General features: G+C 43.5%; 1 protein-coding gene across 1 annotated transcript; it reads left to right on the top strand.

Moving 5' to 3' along the window:
• Positions 1-6: 6 nt before the first annotated feature.
• On the top strand, positions 7-21,954 carry LOC125136588 (butyrophilin subfamily 1 member A1-like). Its single transcript, XM_047797444.1, has 16 exons — positions 7-52; positions 507-527; positions 2,108-2,128; positions 4,158-4,178; positions 5,759-5,779; positions 7,809-7,829; positions 9,413-9,433; positions 11,463-11,483; positions 13,065-13,085; positions 15,115-15,135; positions 16,718-16,738; positions 18,876-18,896; positions 19,760-19,786; positions 20,313-20,339; positions 20,911-20,937; positions 21,115-21,954. Exons 1-16 carry the CDS (start codon positions 7-9, stop codon positions 21,684-21,686), a joined length of 930 nt encoding a protein of 309 aa, XP_047653400.1. The 3' UTR covers positions 21,687-21,954.
• Positions 21,955-22,451: the final 497 nt, after the last annotated feature.

The following is a 22,451-nucleotide window of genomic DNA, read 5'->3' on the forward strand; positions in this document are numbered from 1 at the left end:
TCTAAAATGACGTTTTCGGGAGTGATACGTGTGTTTCACACTAACTACGAAAGTAATGCTTTCACTGGAAGACAGCTTGTTTAACCTGGCATCGTCAGAAGCATTTGCCAAACTGAGAGATTTGACTTTGATCCACGACCAAGATAGCAATTGTTGTCATTTTTTTTTTCTTTATGGTGGCACCCACAGCATGTGGAAGTTCCAGGTCCAGTGACTGAATCTGAGCCACAGCTGCAACCGACACTACTGCTGGGGCAACGCCACATCCTTTAACTCACTGTGTCCAGCCAGAGCTCGAACCCACACCTCCACTGCAACACGAGCCACTGAAGTGAGGTTCCTAACCCACCGTACCACAGTGGGAACTCCTGAAATAACATGGCTTCATTTTATTAGATATGTCTTCTGAGTCAGAAACTCCATGCCTGGCAATTGTCCTCTTCTTTTTACTATCTGTCAGTGGTTTCCTTAACATTTACATGACTATTTGTAAATTTCCTTTTCAGGAGAACTTCGGGATGAAAACGGTAACTTATTTCTGACGTTTCCTTTTCTTTGTGTTTTGTTTTGTTTTGCCTTCCTCTTTTTTTTTTCTTTTTTTTTTGGAGGGGTGGATGTATTTCTTAGAAATGGTTTTTCTCTCTTTCCTTTCCTTCCTTTGATATTGCTTTAAGTCACCGTCTTCCAGGCACTTACCACCCTCTCATTACGAGGTTTGTTACATGAAGAGAATCAGGCTGAGAAGAATGCTATTTCCTCCATTCCACAGAAAGCTTCCTTTTACCTGGGTCCTCTGCCACCAGATCTAGATGCAGTGCCCGCTGTGTCGTATTTGACATTGTCCCGGTTTTTAATGGAATGGTTCCGCTTCCAACCCTGGTTGCAGAGATGAGTTTTTTCCTTTGATTGCTCACACTCTGTCGACTGCCGATGCCCTGCATAAGTTATCTTAAGACAGGCCAGCTCACGTCTGCCGATCACCCTCTCAAGTGACCCAGTGTATATCAATATTGTTTCCTGACTTGTCCTGGTTGTTTTCAATTTACAACCACAGTGCTTACTCTTCTTTCGTTTTTATTTTACCTGTTTGTTTATTATCTCACCAAGTTGACCGCCCTTTGGCATCTTTATGTGCACTTTTTCCCCCTCAAGAAATCACGCTGGTAATACATAACTAAAGTCTAAAGTTGTGTTCTGAGATGATTCCACACCTCTCTTTAATAGCCTAACACAAGAATTATTTTCAATTTTCATAAGCCTGTATGTGACAAAGTATTCTGAAAAGGGTGGCGGTGCTTTCAATGGAACAGAGTTTAGGGATCTGCCTCTTTCACTCAGGAGTGGACGTGACTTGAAAATGCTCCAGGAGCAGTCATTCGGAGATGTAGCGCTCTGGTCACGCCTTCTTCATAAAGTTTGGAGAACCTGTCTCATACATGCACGTTCAGATATTTTCTCTCAGATGGGAGGATGCACAGTAAACATGGGGTGAGAAACAGCCTCTCTCAGGGAAACTTTCTCTCTCCTGGATTCAGCACCCATGTGCTTTGGTTCAGAAAGGCTGCACTTATGCATGAGGTAAAACACACACTCAAATACAGTAAGGTCGCCATTTAATCAGTAGCAGTCACGTTGTGAAAAGAGGCACCCGGAAACCTGACCGAGGATCACCTACACCAACAGGGTCTCAGCATAGCCTCACACAGGGTTTGTGGCAGCTTTACACAAGGTAGCGCCCCCGACCCCCAGCATGAGAACTGACTTCCACATGCACAGCCAGCCCATGGCCATGCTAAAGCGCACAAGCAGAACAACAGGACCCTAAATATGGTCAAAGGGATCAAGACTGCTTTGGCGAACTAAACCCCACAACGAATCGTTCTCGTTTTCTTCAATTAATCGAAATTAAGTCCATTTCCCCTCTATTCACTTACTGCAGACGATCTCTGAGTCGATGTGTGTGCGGGTGGCTGTGGTTGTCACTTGAAACTGCAGAGGGTTAACTTTAAATATGAAATTTTCAACAAATCTGAATTCTCCCTCTAGTTCTTCCCCATGATATTTGCATTTACCTTTTTCTTTTTCTTTTCTTTTTTGTTTTTTGCAGACAATCTTCGGAAAACAAATGGTAACATTTCTGATATCCCATTATCCCATTGCTCTTGACCCCCTTTAAAGCGACTGGTTCAGCCTTTCATCTTGTCTGCCGTTTCATCTATGTAGCTTGTGTCGGCATGCCTTTCTCCTGCGTGTCATGTCTACGGGCTCCACCTCAATATTTTGCGTTGGACTTGTCCCACGTTACTTCTGTCCATTTCTGTTTGCCTACCTCCTCTGCTGTGCCATTCCTTCTCTTTGCAAGGCATATCATGCCCTCCCGATGAGGACTGGCTTCTTGGGTCTTTCAGGCACTTGCCACAGTTTCATGAAGAAGTTGGTGAGATGCAAACAAAGCATTACGCTGATAGGGAGACGGTTTCTCTTCCACATGTATTTCTAGAAAACATCCAAACACAGGGGCTCTGTCAGAAATTCCAAGTCAGAGGGGCCATTCCTACACAAGTGATACCTCTTCAAAGACTTAAGGGATGGGAGATGGCCCCAAAACGGCTCGGTTAATGCCCTCTGCTCCTTGCCCTTTCAAAGCCTAAGTAGTATATTGGTCAAGAGTGTACCAGGGCGGCCCTCTTCCACGGTCCTTACCCATGTGAACCAAGTAGCCCCAGGTGTAAACACGTTACTTAGGTTTGCCTGTTGTTCTAGACAAAAGCCAGGCCTACGGAATTGTGTCATTTTGTGTATCTTAAATTTCTGAAATGTCTGTTCTCTCCGACGTAGGCTGTTGAAAATTTAGAGCAACCTTCAGTTCCACGTAATACATCTTTTCGATTCCTTTTGTGTTACTCACTTTTAGAATGATTAGTTTTCCTCCCCCAAATTTAGGTGAGATGGCATTATTGGCCATTTTTGTTTTGTAAGGGCCACACCCACCGGCACAGGGACGTTGCCAGGCTAGGGGCTGAATCGGAGCTGTGGCTGCCGGCCTACACCACAGAAGCAGCAAGGCCAGGTACCAGCCACATCTGCGAACCACACCACAGCTCATGGCCACGCCAGACCCTTAACCCCCTGAGCGAGGGCCGGGATGGAACCTGCATCCTCCTGGATACTAGTCAGATTCACTTCCACTGAGCCATGACGGGAACTCCCAAGAAAGCCTCGAGTCACATAAAAGAAAAGAGATAAAACTAGAGCATGGCTTTCTGGCACCTTGCTCATTCAATCGTGCCATTCGTTTCCCTCCACCAACGCATTTTTGAAAATTGTATTTCCCTGAAATGCACGAGTCAGTCTCAACATCGATTTGACTCCATTTCTTTGTGCTTGGAGTATTAAAAAAGATCTGTCGCTGAGAACGTCCTTACGACCATGTCAGTGGACAAGAATGGAAAGCATAGGATTAGAGCCTTGTTGCTCAGGTCTTTGCCTTTCTGCAGGAGATGACACCTTCAGAGGCAATTTTGAAAGCCCTCTTGACAACTACATTAAGTTTAGCATCGTTTCGTTACATGCAAAGCATTAGACACCATCACACTTGCAAAAGCCAGTACCCAGACATACGTCATCCACTTGCTCAGGCACTGTGGCATCTTCTAAAATGACGTTTTCGGGAGTGATACGTGTGTTTCACACTAACTACGAAAGTAATGCTTTCACTGGAAGACAGCTTGTTTAACCTGGCATCGTCAGAAGCATTTGCCAAACTGAGAGATTTGACTTTGATCCACGACCAAGATAGCAATTGTTGTCATTTTTTTTTTCTTTATGGTGGCACCCACGGCATGTGGAAGTTCCAGGTCCAGTGACTGAATCTGAGCCACAGCTGCAACCGACACTACTGCTGGGGCAACGCCACATCCTTTAACTCACTGTGTCCAGCCAGAGCTCGAACCCACACCTCCACTGCAACACGAGCCACTGAAGTGAGGTTCCTAACCCACCGTACCACAGTGGGAACTCCTGAAATAACATGGCTTCATTTTATTAGATATGTCTTCTGAGTCAGAAACTCCATGCCTGGCAATTGTCCTCTTCTTTTTACTATCTGTCGTGGTTTCCTTAACATTTACATGACTATTTGTAAATTTCCTTTTCAGGAGAACTTCGGGATGAAAACGGTAACTTATTTCTGACGTTTCCTTTTCTTTGTGTTTTGTTTTGTTTTGCCTTCCTCTTTTTTTTTTCTTTTTTTTTTGGAGGGGTGGATGTATTTCTTAGAAATGGTTTTTCTCTCTTTCCTTTCCTTCCTTTGATATTGCTTTAAGTCACCGTCTTCCAGGCACTTACCACCCTCTCATTACGAGGTTTGTTACATGAAGAGAATCAGGCTGAGAAGAATGCTATTTCCTCCATTCCACAGAAAGCTTCCTTTTACCTGGGTCCTCTGCCACCAGATCTAGATGCAGTGCCCGCTGTGTCGTATTTGACATTGTCCCGGTTTTTAATGGAATGGTTCCGCTTCCAACCCTGGTTGCAGAGATGAGTTTTTTCCTTTGATTGCTCACACTCTGTCGACTGCCGATGCCCTGCATAAGTTATCTTAAGACAGGCCAGCTCACGTCTGCCGATCACCCTCTCAAGTGACCCAGTGTATATCAATATTGTTTCCTGACTTGTCCTGGTTGTTTTCAATTTACAACCACAGTGCTTACTCTTCTTTCGTTTTTATTTTACCTGTTTGTTTATTATCTCACCAAGTTGACCGCCCTTTGGCATCTTTATGTGCACTTTTTCCCCCTCAAGAAATCACGCTGGTAATACATAACTAAAGTCTAAAGTTGTGTTCTGAGATGATTCCACACCTCTCTTTAATAGCCTAACACAAGAATTATTTTCAATTTTCATAAGCCTGTATGTGACAAAGTATTCTGAAAAGGGTGGCGGTGCTTTCAATGGAACAGAGTTTAGGGATCTGCCTCTTTCACTCAGGAGTGGACGTGACTTGAAAATGCTCCAGGAGCAGTCATTCGGAGATGTAGCGCTCTGGTCACGCCTTCTTCATAAAGTTTGGAGAACCTGTCTCATACATGCACGTTCAGATATTTTCTCTCAGATGGGAGGATGCACAGTAAACATGGGGTGAGAAACAGCCTCTCTCAGGGAAACTTTCTCTCTCCTGGATTCAGCACCCATGTGCTTTGGTTCAGAAAGGCTGCACTTATGCATGAGGTAAAACACACACTCAAATACAGTAAGGTCGCCATTTAATCAGTAGCAGTCACGTTGTGAAAAGAGGCACCCGGAAACCTGACCGAGGATCACCTACACCAACAGGGTCTCAGCATAGCCTCACACAGGGTTTGTGGCAGCTTTACACAAGGTAGCGCCCCCGACCCCCAGCATGAGAACTGACTTCCACATGCACAGCCAGCCCATGGCCATGCTAAAGCGCACAAGCAGAACAACAGGACCCTAAATATGGTCAAAGGGATCAAGACTGCTTTGGCGAACTAAACCCCACAACGAATCGTTCTCGTTTTCTTCAATTAATCGAAATTAAGTCCATTTCCCCTCTATTCACTTACTGCAGACGATCTCTGAGTCGATGTGTGTGCGGGTGGCTGTGGTTGTCACTTGAAACTGCAGAGGGTTAACTTTAAATATGAAATTTTCAACAAATCTGAATTCTCCCTCTAGTTCTTCCCCATGATATTTGCATTTACCTTTTTCTTTTTCTTTTCTTTTTTGTTTTTTGCAGACAATCTTCGGAAAACAAATGGTAACATTTCTGATATCCCATTATCCCATTGCTCTTGACCCCCTTTAAAGCGACTGGTTCAGCCTTTCATCTTGTCTGCCGTTTCATCTATGTAGCTTGTGTCGGCATGCCTTTCTCCTGCGTGTCATGTCTACGGGCTCCACCTCAATATTTTGCGTTGGACTTGTCCCACGTTACTTCTGTCCATTTCTGTTTGCCTACCTCCTCTGCTGTGCCATTCCTTCTCTTTGCAAGGCATATCATGCCCTCCCGATGAGGACTGGCTTCTTGGGTCTTTCAGGCACTTGCCACAGTTTCATGAAGAAGTTGGTGAGATGCAAACAAAGCATTACGCTGATAGGGAGACGGTTTCTCTTCCACATGTATTTCTAGAAAACATCCAAACACAGGGGCTCTGTCAGAAATTCCAAGTCAGAGGGGCCATTCCTACACAAGTGATACCTCTTCAAAGACTTAAGGGATGGGAGATGGCCCCAAAACGGCTCGGTTAATGCCCTCTGCTCCTTGCCCTTTCAAAGCCTAAGTAGTATATTGGTCAAGAGTGTACCAGGGCGGCCCTCTTCCACGGTCCTTACCCATGTGAACCAAGTAGCCCCAGGTGTAAACACGTTACTTAGGTTTGCCTGTTGTTCTAGACAAAAGCCAGGCCTACGGAATTGTGTCATTTTGTGTATCTTAAATTTCTGAAATGTCTGTTCTCTCCGACGTAGGCTGTTGAAAATTTAGAGCAACCTTCAGTTCCACGTAATACATCTTTTCGATTCCTTTTGTGTTACTCACTTTTAGAATGATTAGTTTTCCTCCCCCAAATTTAGGTGAGATGGCATTATTGGCCATTTTTGTTTTGTAAGGGCCACACCCACCGGCACAGGGACGTTGCCAGGCTAGGGGCTGAATCGGAGCTGTGGCTGCCGGCCTACACCACAGAAGCAGCAAGGCCAGGTACCAGCCACATCTGCGAACCACACCACAGCTCATGGCCACGCCAGACCCTTAACCCCCTGAGCGAGGGCCGGGATGGAACCTGCATCCTCCTGGATACTAGTCAGATTCACTTCCACTGAGCCATGACGGGAACTCCCAAGAAAGCCTCGAGTCACATAAAAGAAAAGAGATAAAACTAGAGCATGGCTTTCTGGCACCTTGCTCATTCAATCGTGCCATTCGTTTCCCTCCACCAACGCATTTTTGAAAATTGTATTTCCCTGAAATGCACGAGTCAGTCTCAACATCGATTTGACTCCATTTCTTTGTGCTTGGAGTATTAAAAAAGATCTGTCGCTGAGAACGTCCTTACGACCATGTCAGTGGACAAGAATGGAAAGCATAGGATTAGAGCCTTGTTGCTCAGGTCTTTGCCTTTCTGCAGGAGATGACACCTTCAGAGGCAATTTTGAAAGCCCTCTTGACAACTACATTAAGTTTAGCATCGTTTCGTTACATGCAAAGCATTAGACACCATCACACTTGCAAAAGCCAGTACCCAGACATACGTCATCCACTTGCTCAGGCACTGTGGCATCTTCTAAAATGACGTTTTCGGGAGTGATACGTGTGTTTCACACTAACTACGAAAGTAATGCTTTCACTGGAAGACAGCTTGTTTAACCTGGCATCGTCAGAAGCATTTGCCAAACTGAGAGATTTGACTTTGATCCACGACCAAGATAGCAATTGTTGTCATTTTTTTTTTCTTTATGGTGGCACCCACGGCATGTGGAAGTTCCAGGTCCAGTGACTGAATCTGAGCCACAGCTGCAACCGACACTACTGCTGGGGCAACGCCACATCCTTTAACTCACTGTGTCCAGCCAGAGCTCGAACCCACACCTCCACTGCAACACGAGCCACTGAAGTGAGGTTCCTAACCCACCGTACCACAGTGGGAACTCCTGAAATAACATGGCTTCATTTTATTAGATATGTCTTCTGAGTCAGAAACTCCATGCCTGGCAATTGTCCTCTTCTTTTTACTATCTGTCGTGGTTTCCTTAACATTTACATGACTATTTGTAAATTTCCTTTTCAGGAGAACTTCGGGATGAAAACGGTAACTTATTTCTGACGTTTCCTTTTCTTTGTGTTTTGTTTTGTTTTGCCTTCCTCTTTTTTTTTTTTCTTTTTTTTTTGGAGGGGTGGATGTATTTCTTAGAAATGGTTTTTTCTCTCTTTCCTTTCCTTCCTTTGATATTGCTTTAAGTCACCGTCTTCCAGGCACTTACCACCCTCTCATTACGAGGTTTGTTACATGAAGAGAATCAGGCTGAGAAGAATGCTATTTCCTCCATTCCACAGAAAGCTTCCTTTTACCTGGGTCCTCTGCCACCAGATCTAGATGCAGTGCCCGCTGTGTCGTATTTGACATTGTCCCGGTTTTTAATGGAATGGTTCCGCTTCCAACCCTGGTTGCAGAGATGAGTTTTTTCCTTTGATTGCTCACACTCTGTCGACTGCCGATGCCCTGCATAAGTTATCTTAAGACAGGCCAGCTCACGTCTGCCGATCACCCTCTCAAGTGACCCAGTGTATATCAATATTGTTTCCTGACTTGTCCTGGTTGTTTTCAATTTACAACCACAGTGCTTACTCTTCTTTCGTTTTTATTTTACCTGTTTGTTTATTATCTCACCAAGTTGACCGCCCTTTGGCATCTTTATGTGCACTTTTTCCCCCTCAAGAAATCACGCTGGTAATACATAACTAAAGTCTAAAGTTGTGTTCTGAGATGATTCCACACCTCTCTTTAATAGCCTAACACAAGAATTATTTTCAATTTTCATAAGCCTGTATGTGACAAAGTATTCTGAAAAGGGTGGCGGTGCTTTCAATGGAACAGAGTTTAGGGATCTGCCTCTTTCACTCAGGAGTGGACGTGACTTGAAAATGCTCCAGGAGCAGTCATTCGGAGATGTAGCGCTCTGGTCACGCCTTCTTCATAAAGTTTGGAGAACCTGTCTCATACATGCACGTTCAGATATTTTCTCTCAGATGGGAGGATGCACAGTAAACATGGGGTGAGAAACAGCCTCTCTCAGGGAAACTTTCTCTCTCCTGGATTCAGCACCCATGTGCTTTGGTTCAGAAAGGCTGCACTTATGCATGAGGTAAAACACACACTCAAATACAGTAAGGTCGCCATTTAATCAGTAGCAGTCACGTTGTGAAAAGAGGCACCCGGAAACCTGACCGAGGATCACCTACACCAACAGGGTCTCAGCATAGCCTCACACAGGGTTTGTGGCAGCTTTACACAAGGTAGCGCCCCCGACCCCCAGCATGAGAACTGACTTCCACATGCACAGCCAGCCCATGGCCATGCTAAAGCGCACAAGCAGAACAACAGGACCCTAAATATGGTCAAAGGGATCAAGACTGCTTTGGCGAACTAAACCCCACAACGAATCGTTCTCGTTTTCTTCAATTAATCGAAATTAAGTCCATTTCCCCTCTATTCACTTACTGCAGACGATCTCTGAGTCGATGTGTGTGCGGGTGGCTGTGGTTGTCACTTGAAACTGCAGAGGGTTAACTTTAAATATGAAATTTTCAACAAATCTGAATTCTCCCTCTAGTTCTTCCCCATGATATTTGCATTTACCTTTTTCTTTTTCTTTTCTTTTTTGTTTTTTGCAGACAATCTTCGGAAAACAAATGGTAACATTTCTGATATCCCATTATCCCATTGCTCTTGACCCCCTTTAAAGCGACTGGTTCAGCCTTTCATCTTGTCTGCCGTTTCATCTATGTAGCTTGTGTCGGCATGCCTTTCTCCTGCGTGTCATGTCTACGGGCTCCACCTCAATATTTTGCGTTGGACTTGTCCCACGTTACTTCTGTCCATTTCTGTTTGCCTACCTCCTCTGCTGTGCCATTCCTTCTCTTTGCAAGGCATATCATGCCCTCCCGATGAGGACTGGCTTCTTGGGTCTTTCAGGCACTTGCCACAGTTTCATGAAGAAGTTGGTGAGATGCAAACAAAGCATTACGCTGATAGGGAGACGGTTTCTCTTCCACATGTATTTCTAGAAAACATCCAAACACAGGGGCTCTGTCAGAAATTCCAAGTCAGAGGGGCCATTCCTACACAAGTGATACCTCTTCAAAGACTTAAGGGATGGGAGATGGCCCCAAAACGGCTCGGTTAATGCCCTCTGCTCCTTGCCCTTTCAAAGCCTAAGTAGTATATTGGTCAAGAGTGTACCAGGGCGGCCCTCTTCCACGGTCCTTACCCATGTGAACCAAGTAGCCCCAGGTGTAAACACGTTACTTAGGTTTGCCTGTTGTTCTAGACAAAAGCCAGGCCTACGGAATTGTGTCATTTTGTGTATCTTAAATTTCTGAAATGTCTGTTCTCTCCGACGTAGGCTGTTGAAAATTTAGAGCAACCTTCAGTTCCACGTAATACATCTTTTCGATTCCTTTTGTGTTACTCACTTTTAGAATGATTAGTTTTCCTCCCCCAAATTTAGGTGAGATGGCATTATTGGCCATTTTTGTTTTGTAAGGGCCACACCCACCGGCACAGGGACGTTGCCAGGCTAGGGGCTGAATCGGAGCTGTGGCTGCCGGCCTACACCACAGAAGCAGCAAGGCCAGGTACCAGCCACATCTGCGAACCACACCACAGCTCATGGCCACGCCAGACCCTTAACCCCCTGAGCGAGGGCCGGGATGGAACCTGCATCCTCCTGGATACTAGTCAGATTCACTTCCACTGAGCCATGACGGGAACTCCCAAGAAAGCCTCGAGTCACATAAAAGAAAAGAGATAAAACTAGAGCATGGCTTTCTGGCACCTTGCTCATTCAATCGTGCCATTCGTTTCCCTCCACCAACGCATTTTTGAAAATTGTATTTCCCTGAAATGCACGAGTCAGTCTCAACATCGATTTGACTCCATTTCTTTGTGCTTGGAGTATTAAAAAAGATCTGTCGCTGAGAACGTCCTTACGACCATGTCAGTGGACAAGAATGGAAAGCATAGGATTAGAGCCTTGTTGCTCAGGTCTTTGCCTTTCTGCAGGAGATGACACCTTCAGAGGCAATTTTGAAAGCCCTCTTGACAACTACATTAAGTTTAGCATCGTTTCGTTACATGCAAAGCATTAGACACCATCACACTTGCAAAAGCCAGTACCCAGACATACGTCATCCACTTGCTCAGGCACTGTGGCATCTTCTAAAATGACGTTTTCGGGAGTGATACGTGTGTTTCACACTAACTACGAAAGTAATGCTTTCACTGGAAGACAGCTTGTTTAACCTGGCATCGTCAGAAGCATTTGCCAAACTGAGAGATTTGACTTTGATCCACGACCAAGATAGCAATTGTTGTCATTTTTTTTTTCTTTATGGTGGCACCCACGGCATGTGGAAGTTCCAGGTCCAGTGACTGAATCTGAGCCACAGCTGCAACCGACACTACTGCTGGGGCAACGCCACATCCTTTAACTCACTGTGTCCAGCCAGAGCTCGAACCCACACCTCCACTGCAACACGAGCCACTGAAGTGAGGTTCCTAACCCACCGTACCACAGTGGGAACTCCTGAAATAACATGGCTTCATTTTATTAGATATGTCTTCTGAGTCAGAAACTCCATGCCTGGCAATTGTCCTCTTCTTTTTACTATCTGTCGTGGTTTCCTTAACATTTACATGACTATTTGTAAATTTCCTTTTCAGGAGAACTTCGGGATGAAAACGGTAACTTATTTCTGACGTTTCCTTTTCTTTGTGTTTTGTTTTGTTTTGCCTTCCTCTTTTTTTTTTTCTTTTTTTTTTGGAGGGGTGGATGTATTTCTTAGAAATGGTTTTTCTCTCTTTCCTTTCCTTCCTTTGATATTGCTTTAAGTCACCGTCTTCCAGGCACTTACCACCCTCTCATTACGAGGTTTGTTACATGAAGAGAATCAGGCTGAGAAGAATGCTATTTCCTCCATTCCACAGAAAGCTTCCTTTTACCTGGGTCCTCTGCCACCAGATCTAGATGCAGTGCCCGCTGTGTCGTATTTGACATTGTCCCGGTTTTTAATGGAATGGTTCCGCTTCCAACCCTGGTTGCAGAGATGAGTTTTTTCCTTTGATTGCTCACACTCTGTCGACTGCCGATGCCCTGCATAAGTTATCTTAAGACAGGCCAGCTCACGTCTGCCGATCACCCTCTCAAGTGACCCAGTGTATATCAATATTGTTTCCTGACTTGTCCTGGTTGTTTTCAATTTACAACCACAGTGCTTACTCTTCTTTCGTTTTTATTTTACCTGTTTGTTTATTATCTCACCAAGTTGACCGCCCTTTGGCATCTTTATGTGCACTTTTTCCCCCTCAAGAAATCACGCTGGTAATACATAACTAAAGTCTAAAGTTGTGTTCTGAGATGATTCCACACCTCTCTTTAATAGCCTAACACAAGAATTATTTTCAATTTTCATAAGCCTGTATGTGACAAAGTATTCTGAAAAGGGTGGCGGTGCTTTCAATGGAACAGAGTTTAGGGATCTGCCTCTTTCACTCAGGAGTGGACGTGACTTGAAAATGCTCCAGGAGCAGTCATTCGGAGATGTAGCGCTCTGGTCACGCCTTCTTCATAAAGTTTGGAGAACCTGTCTCATACATGCACGTTCAGATATTTTCTCTCAGATGGGAGGATGCACAGTAAACATGGGGTGAGAAACAGCCTCTCTCAGGGAAACTTTCTCTCTCCTGGATTCAGCACCCATGTGCTTTGGTTCAGAAAGGCTGCACTTATGCATGAGGTAAAACACACACTCAAATACAGTAAGGTCGCCATTTAATCAGTAGCAGTCACGTTGTGAAAAGAGGCACCCGGAAACCTGACCGAGGATCACCTACACCAACAGGGTCTCAGCATAGCCTCACACAGGGTTTGTGGCAGCTTTACACAAGGTAGCGCCCCCGACCCCCAGCATGAGAACTGACTTCCACATGCACAGCCAGCCCATGGCCATGCTAAAGCGCACAAGCAGAACAACAGGACCCTAAATATGGTCAAAGGGATCAAGACTGCTTTGGCGAACTAAACCCCACAACGAATCGTTCTCGTTTTCTTCAATTAATCGAAATTAAGTCCATTTCCCCTCTATTCACTTACTGCAGACGATCTCTGAGTCGATGTGTGTGCGGGTGGCTGTGGTTGTCACTTGAAACTGCAGAGGGTTAACTTTAAATATGAAATTTTCAACAAATCTGAATTCTCCCTCTAGTTCTTCCCCATGATATTTGCATTTACCTTTTTCTTTTTCTTTTCTTTTTTGTTTTTTGCAGACAATCTTCGGAAAACAAATGGTAACATTTCTGATATCCCATTATCCCATTGCTCTTGACCCCCTTTAAAGCGACTGGTTCAGCCTTTCATCTTGTCTGCCGTTTCATCTATGTAGCTTGTGTCGGCATGCCTTTCTCCTGCGTGTCATGTCTACGGGCTCCACCTCAATATTTTGCGTTGGACTTGTCCCACGTTACTTCTGTCCATTTCTGTTTGCCTACCTCCTCTGCTGTGCCATTCCTTCTCTTTGCAAGGCATATCATGCCCTCCCGATGAGGACTGGCTTCTTGGGTCTTTCAGGCACTTGCCACAGTTTCATGAAGAAGTTGGTGAGATGCAAACAAAGCATTACGCTGATAGGGAGACGGTTTCTCTTCCACATGTATTTCTAGAAAACATCCAAACACAGGGGCTCTGTCAGAAATTCCAAGTCAGAGGGGCCATTCCTACACAAGTGATACCTCTTCAAAGACTTAAGGGATGGGAGATGGCCCCAAAACGGCTCGGTTAATGCCCTCTGCTCCTTGCCCTTTCAAAGCCTAAGTAGTATATTGGTCAAGAGTGTACCAGGGCGGCCCTCTTCCACGGTCCTTACCCATGTGAACCAAGTAGCCCCAGGTGTAAACACGTTACTTAGGTTTGCCTGTTGTTCTAGACAAAAGCCAGGCCTACGGAATTGTGTCATTTTGTGTATCTTAAATTTCTGAAATGTCTGTTCTCTCCGACGTAGGCTGTTGAAAATTTAGAGCAACCTTCAGTTCCACGTAATACATCTTTTCGATTCCTTTTGTGTTACTCACTTTTAGAATGATTAGTTTTCCTCCCCCAAATTTAGGTGAGATGGCATTATTGGCCATTTTTGTTTTGTAAGGGCCACACCCACCGGCACAGGGACGTTGCCAGGCTAGGGGCTGAATCGGAGCTGTGGCTGCCGGCCTACACCACAGAAGCAGCAAGGCCAGGTACCAGCCACATCTGCGAACCACACCACAGCTCATGGCCACGCCAGACCCTTAACCCCCTGAGCGAGGGCCGGGATGGAACCTGCATCCTCCTGGATACTAGTCAGATTCACTTCCACTGAGCCATGACGGGAACTCCCAAGAAAGCCTCGAGTCACATAAAAGAAAAGAGATAAAACTAGAGCATGGCTTTCTGGCACCTTGCTCATTCAATCGTGCCATTCGTTTCCCTCCACCAACGCATTTTTGAAAATTGTATTTCCCTGAAATGCACGAGTCAGTCTCAACATCGATTTGACTCCATTTCTTTGTGCTTGGAGTATTAAAAAAGATCTGTCGCTGAGAACGTCCTTACGACCATGTCAGTGGACAAGAATGGAAAGCATAGGATTAGAGCCTTGTTGCTCAGGTCTTTGCCTTTCTGCAGGAGATGACACCTTCAGAGGCAATTTTGAAAGCCCTCTTGACAACTACATTAAGTTTAGCATCGTTTCGTTACATGCAAAGCATTAGACACCATCACACTTGCAAAAGCCAGTACCCAGACATACGTCATCCACTTGCTCAGGCACTGTGGCATCTTCTAAAATGACGTTTTCGGGAGTGATACGTGTGTTTCACACTAACTACGAAAGTAATGCTTTCACTGGAAGACAGCTTGTTTAACCTGGCATCGTCAGAAGCATTTGCCAAACTGAGAGATTTGACTTTGATCCACGACCAAGATAGCAATTGTTGTCATTTTTTTTTTCTTTATGGTGGCACCCACGGCATGTGGAAGTTCCAGGTCCAGTGACTGAATCTGAGCCACAGCTGCAACCGACACTACTGCTGGGGCAACGCCACATCCTTTAACTCACTGTGTCCAGCCAGAGCTCGAACCCACACCTCCACTGCAACACGAGCCACTGAAGTGAGGTTCCTAACCCACCGTACCACAGTGGGAACTCCTGAAATAACATGGCTTCATTTTATTAGATATGTCTTCTGAGTCAGAAACTCCATGCCTGGCAATTGTCCTCTTCTTTTTACTATCTGTCGTGGTTTCCTTAACATTTACATGACTATTTGTAAATTTCCTTTTCAGGAGAACTTCGGGATGAAAACGGTAACTTATTTCTGACGTTTCCTTTTCTTTGTGTTTTGTTTTGTTTTGCCTTCCTCTTTTTTTTTTTTCTTTTTTTTTTGGAGGGGTGGATGTATTTCTTAGAAATGGTTTTTCTCTCTTTCCTTTCCTTCCTTTGATATTGCTTTAAGTCACCGTCTTCCAGGCACTTACCACCCTCTCATTACGAGGTTTGTTACATGAAGAGAATCAGGCTGAGAAGAATGCTATTTCCTCCATTCCACAGAAAGCTTCCTTTTACCTGGGTCCTCTGCCACCAGATCTAGATGCAGTGCCCGCTGTGTCGTATTTGACATTGTCCCGGTTTTTAATGGAATGGTTCCGCTTCCAACCCTGGTTGCAGAGATGAGTTTTTTCCTTTGATTGCTCACACTCTGTCGACTGCCGATGCCCTGCATAAGTTATCTTAAGACAGGCCAGCTCACGTCTGCCGATCACCCTCTCAAGTGACCCAGTGTATATCAATATTGTTTCCTGACTTGTCCTGGTTGTTTTCAATTTACAACCACAGTGCTTACTCTTCTTTCGTTTTTATTTTACCTGTTTGTTTATTATCTCACCAAGTTGACCGCCCTTTGGCATCTTTATGTGCACTTTTTCCCCCTCAAGAAATCACGCTGGTAATACATAACTAAAGTCTAAAGTTGTGTTCTGAGATGATTCCACACCTCTCTTTAATAGCCTAACACAAGAATTATTTTCAATTTTCATAAGCCTGTATGTGACAAAGTATTCTGAAAAGGGTGGCGGTGCTTTCAATGGAACAGAGTTTAGGGATCTGCCTCTTTCACTCAGGAGTGGACGTGACTTGAAAATGCTCCAGGAGCAGTCATTCGGAGATGTAGCGCTCTGGTCACGCCTTCTTCATAAAGTTTGGAGAACCTGTCTCATACATGCACGTTCAGATATTTTCTCTCAGATGGGAGGATGCACAGTAAACATGGGGTGAGAAACAGCCTCTCTCAGGGAAACTTTCTCTCTCCTGGATTCAGCACCCATGTGCTTTGGTTCAGAAAGGCTGCACTTATGCATGAGGTAAAACACACACTCAAATACAGTAAGGTCGCCATTTAATCAGTAGCAGTCACGTTGTGAAAAGAGGCACCCGGAAACCTGACCGAGGATCACCTACACCAACAGGGTCTCAGCATAGCCTCACACAGGGTTTGTGGCAGCTTTACACAAGGTAGCGCCCCCGACCCCCAGCATGAGAACTGACTTCCACATGCACAGCCAGCCCATGGCCATGCTAAAGCGCACAAGCAGAACAACAGGACCCTAAATATGGTCAAAGGGATCAAGACTGCTTTGGCGAACTAAACCCCACAACGAATCGTTCTCGTTTTCTTCAATTAATCGAAATTAAGTCCATTTCCCCTCTATTCACTTACTGCAGATGATCTCTGAGTCGATGTGTGTGCGGGTGGCTGTGGTTGTCACTTGAAACTGCAGAGGGTTAACTTTAAATATGAAATTTTCAACAAATCTGAATTCTCCCTCTAGTTCTTCCCCATGATATTTGCATTTACCTTTTTCTTTTTCTTTTCTTTTTTGTTTTTTGCAGACAATCTTCGGAAAACAAATGGTAACATTTCTGATATCCCATTATCCCATTGCTCTTGACCCCCTTTAAAGCGACTGGTTCAGCCTTTCATCTTGTCTGCCGTTTCATCTATGTAGCTTGTGTCGGCATGCCTTTCTCCTGCGTGTCATGTCTACGGGCTCCACCTCAATATTTTGCGTTGGACTTGTCCCACGTTACTTCTGTCCATTTCTGTTTGCCTACCTCCTCTGCTGTGCCATTCCTTCTCTTTGCAAGGCATATCATGCCCTCCCGATGAGGACTGGCTTCTTGGGTCTTTCAGGCACTTGCCACAGTTTCATGAAGAAGTTGGTGAGATGCAAACAAAGCATTACGCTGATAGGGAGACGGTTTCTCTTCCACATGTATTTCTAGAAAACATCCAAACACAGGGGCTCTGTCAGAAATTCCAAGTCAGAGGGGCCATTCCTACACAAGTGATACCTCTTCAAAGACTTAAGGGATGGGAGATGGCCCCAAAACGGCTCGGTTAATGCCCTCTGCTCCTTGCCCTTTCAAAGCCTAAGTAGTATATTGGTCAAGAGTGTACCAGGGCGGCCCTCTTCCACGGTCCTTACCCATGTGAACCAAGTAGCCCCAGGTGTAAACACGTTACTTAGGTTTGCCTGTTGTTCTAGACAAAAGCCAGGCCTACGGAATTGTGTCATTTTGTGTATTTTAAATTTCTTTCCAACATAGTCAGTTCTCTCCAATGCAGACTTTTTAATATTTAGAGCCATCTTCACTTCCAAACAATACATCTTTTCGATTCCTTTTGTGTTATTCAATTTTAGAATGATTAATCCCCCCCCCCCAATTTTGTTCAAGCTTACATTATTATCCTTTCTGTTTGTTTTTTAGGGTTGCGCCCAAGGCATATGTATGTTCCCAGGCTGGGTGTCGAATTGGAGCTGTAGCTGCCAGCCTACCCCAGAGCCACAGCAAGGCCATGTCTCAGCCGTGTCTGCGACCTACATCACAGTCACGGCAACGCCGGACCCTTAACCCACTGAGCGAGGTCAGTGATGGAATCTGAATCCTCACAGATACTGGTCAGATTTGTATCACTGAGCCATGATAGGAACTCCTGCCTTTCTTTTTTAGAGTGAGCAAGTATTACTAAAAGCATCTATATTTAGGAAAGTTATAACTTGGAAGACAGAGATCAGCATTAATAGATGCTTTAGTCTAGCGAACACAGCAGAGATGGAAAAAAGTCCACAAAATTGCTATAACACTGCCAGAGAGGTTTCCTCCAACAATGCTGTAGAACAAGGAAAAGTGTAGATAGTTCCTAAAATCTGCAATCCTTAAATCATAAGGACTCCTAAATACTGTGTTTTAATAAAATGTCAGTTCTACAGAGGAGCTACTCTCTTGAAAGTTGAACAAAGCTTCTATAAAGGACATCAATAAAGCCTTGACTCCTATTATAGAAAAGACACAAAACAAGTGCACAGTTTTCTAACATTTAGCTTTTATATGTGTACCATTTATTTTCCTTCACTAACTCATTTTTGAAAATTATTGTTGCCCCCAATACATAAGTCATTCTCAACACAAATTTTATTCCATTTCTTTACTCTTGGATTATGAAAGATTTGCTTGCTGAGAAATTCTTCACTCCCAATATAAGTGAACAGGAATGGAAAGAATGTGGTTAGAACCATGCTCTTTTTTTAGTTCTTTGACTTTCTTCATTAGAGGATAAAATCAGAGGTAATTTTGAAAGCACTATTGAAAACTAAATTAATTTTTCTCACAGTTTAGTTAGGTGAAGAGGATTAGAAACCATCAGACTTGCAAAAGCCATTACCCAGACATCAGTCATCCACGCTCTCAGTTGCTGCAGCATGTTCTAAAAAGGCCTTTTCAGGACCGAGTCACACTAATTATGAAAATAGTACTTTCACCGAAAGGCATCTTGTTCAATCTGGCATAGTCAGAAATATTTGCAAAACTAAAAATCAACTTCGGTCCACTCTGCCAAAATAGCATTTGTTATAAAATTATTTTTTAAATGTGCATTTTGTTGTCAATTTTGAATTATTAATTCCACACCTCAAAATTTTCTTCTTCTTTCCCTTTTCTTTGATGATATCCTTACATTTACTTGAGTCTTTTTAAATTTATCTTTCAGGAGCACTTCAGGATGAGATTGGTAACTATTTCTGACCTTTTTTTGGTGGGGCAGTTATATTTCCTAGAAATACTTTTTTCATCATTTCCTTGCCTTCCTTTGCTATTACCTTAAGTTACTCTCCTCCAGATGATTACCATAATTTCATTGTAAGGTTTGTTAACTGAAGGGAGTTGGGCAAGAAGAATGATGTTTTCTCTATGAGACAGAGAACTTTCAACTGGGTTCTCCAACATGTCCTCTAAGACAGAGTGCCCACACTTTTATAAAAAGTTCAGACTCCAAACTTGGTTAAAGAGATAAGTTTTTCCTTTTGATTTACACACTTTTTCTATTATGAATTTCTCCTCTTGTCGACCTTTTATGTATTTGTCCATTATCAATGCCACATGTAAGTCTGAGACTGACCAGTACACTTTCCTGGAACATACCCTCAAGTGAGCAACTGCCTATAAATGTGTTTTCCTGATTTTGCCTGCTTAGTTTCTCTTCCCAAATTTAGTTATTTTTCTTCTCTTGTTTTTATTTTAACCCATTCAAACATGTATTCAACAAATTTCTCTTCCTTCATGATATTTTTATATTGATTTTTCTATCCCACTTCTTTGGTAATGTAACTGTATAGTTTAAGGCTATCTTATGAAGAATTCTTAAAATAATTTTTAGTACTCTATACAAATATTTTATATTCTCATGACCCTACATATCATATAGTACTCTTCAAATTGAACTTTTTATTTAGAAATTTCTCATTATTTTAAAAATATGCATTACTTGAGCAATATGCAGATATAACTGTTAGCAGATGTATGGCTTTAATTGCATCTTCCTCATGAAGTCAAGAAATCCTCTCATATCTATGGATGTTTTGTGTTTTCTCTCAGCTAGGAGGAAGGCTCAATTCAAGAAAGGTAAGTAAATGGTTGTCTCTCAGAAAGCTTCCTTCTTCCATCTCTCTTGGGTCCTGTCCCTATAGCAGTATGAGAGAAGGCAGGCATAAAAATTAAAATGTCTATATTGGGCAAAGAAGCCTTTGCTTTTCTTTCTCTAAATTTCTGTAATGAATTCTCTCTGAAGCGTAAATGAGGAGTGATTCAGCATGTTCTGCCCCCCACCCCATCCTCTTTCCTTTCTTCTTGTCTTTATCTTATTCTCCCTGCTTTGTGTTCCACCTCTGTCCCTCCCACATTTTGTTGCTTCTGTATTTCTACCTATGTCTTAAACCTGACCATTTTAACTTATTATCTGTAACTAAACCTGACCGTTTTTATTTATCATGTTTCTTAAAATGCAATACAGAGGTAATACAGGATAGAAAGAGGAAGTATGAGGGATTCAAGAGAGGAAAAGGGATAATGACAGGGAGCAGTGGAAAAGATAACAGGAGTAAATGGAGAAGGAAAAAAGCTAAAGGGTTTCCTATGTTTTCTTTTGCAGCCTGGAGGGGTGCTCCATTATATCCTGGTGAGTAACATGGACTCTGATGAAGACAATCCTACTCTCTAGGATATTTGCAATGAACACCTACCACGTGCAAAATAATATACTGAAGATCAAAGAAAATCCAAAGCATACATAACAGGAACCACATAGGTTACTCAATATTTTAACAGATAATGCTGTATTTAAAACATTACATTGTAGAAGGTTTTTCATTTTTCAACTGCACCTTACATTGTGTTTTGAGCATATGTAGAGTGATTTTCATTGGCGAAAATCTGAGGACACTAACATGAAATATATTTTATTAGGTCAGACACACCATGTTCCCTATTTTCTTGGAAACATCCTCAATAGATGATAGATAATTATCCTTCAGGAACGTTGACTTAGAAGACACAGAAGATGGGTCAGGTCTCAAGTCAGACATAATTTAATAGATTGTAAAAAGAAGTTCAAGTTATGAAAGGGTATATTCCTTGGTTGCTCTTATTCTTGACATAATCCTAGGGAATTTATACTCATGGTCTTCTGGACAGACAGGAGCTTTATTTATTCAGATGGTGGGGTCTCATGTTTACTTTTTTCCTTATAGATTGGAGGAAAGAAGAATTCAAAGCTGGTGAGTCTATCAAGATCCAGCAGGGAACTTGCATTTTGTGGGGTGGCTGGAGGATTCCTGACAGGGTAAAAGTGAGCTAGATCTACCCAGGGCCAGAGGAGTCCTGACAGAACGGGAGCCCTCTGGCCCATGCCTACGACCATTGCCAGAAACTTGATAGTCCACTTGTCTTTGCAGCAAATGTGACCCTGGATGAAGCCACTGCCCATCCTGCCCTCCTCGTGTCTGAAAGAGGGAGGCGGGTTACCTGGCAAGAAACTTGTCAAGATCTTCCCAGATCCACACAGAGATTCAACTCCATTCCCTGTGTGCTGGGTCAGCTGCGCATCAACTCAGAGAGGGCCTACTGGGAGGTGGAGGTTGGGGACATGCAATCTTGGGACTTGGGAATTTGTAGAGATAATGTGACCAGGGAGGGGGTATTCACTATGTCCCCACAGAATGGTTTCTGGGCCATTAGGCTCTATGACGGGGACTACTGGGCCCTCACCTCCCCGGAAACTTCTCTTCCTCTAAGAGAAAGACCCCTTAAGGTAGGAATATTCCTGGATTATGAGGCTGGAGATGTATCTTTCTACAACATGACGGATGGATCCCACATTTTCACCTTTCCCCAGAACACATTCTATGGTGTCCTAAGACCACTTTTCAGACTTTGGTCCTCTGACTCAGGCTCCCTAACCATCTGTTCAGCTGAAGGAGAATGTACTGATGTTGTAATTCATAAGCCTACCCTCCAGGTGAAATGATTGCTTTGCCCCAAAGAAGATCGCATTTCTCCCCTAGCAAGATATAAATAGATTTTTTCCCTACTCTCTACTGGTTCATTGTCAATATGAAGCTCTGGGACTCAGACTTAATGATTGTCCCTCATATCAATTCTCCCTCTTTTCATTGTGTAATCTTTCTCATTATTACCTTTTCCTATGACAGCCTCCTGTAAGTACTAGATTTCCTAGACCCCCCTGGTGCATGTGATCAAAGGATGGTGGTGTATTAAAAGGTGAATTACAAGGATGTGTCCTTAAAGGAAAATTGTGTCTTTCTTTTCTTTACTTTTCTTCTGGCTATAAAGTGTCATGATTAATGGAACTCAAAAAACATATATGACCATGTAATATGACGCAGATGGCAGAGAAATTAAAATGAACTTGGGAATCCGACAACTCCATGGAGCCATTCTATTGCCCAATTCTAGAATTCTTTTCTGTGAAACATAAACATTTATGTCTTTAATCAATTTGTGTGTTGGATATTTGTCCCTTGTGATTGATTCTTACCCTTACCAGTGCCCTCTCCCTTTAAGTTTGGCAGCAGATGACATCCGCATTGAAAATGCAAGTGAAACTGGAGGTATAAGTCCTGTACTTGATTACATAGCTGCTCCTACTCCTGCACTGTGTCAGTCTCATCAGGCCCCCTTATGTCTCCTAATTCATTCATCACTCCTGACTTCACTTCCTACCCTTTTCCCTACTCGGTGTCATGGCTAATAATTTCAAGTATTCTCTTCC

This window comes from Phacochoerus africanus, chromosome 9, assembly GCF_016906955.1.
Source record: "Phacochoerus africanus isolate WHEZ1 chromosome 9, ROS_Pafr_v1, whole genome shotgun sequence".
Taxonomy (NCBI): Eukaryota; Metazoa; Chordata; class Mammalia; order Artiodactyla; family Suidae; genus Phacochoerus; species Phacochoerus africanus.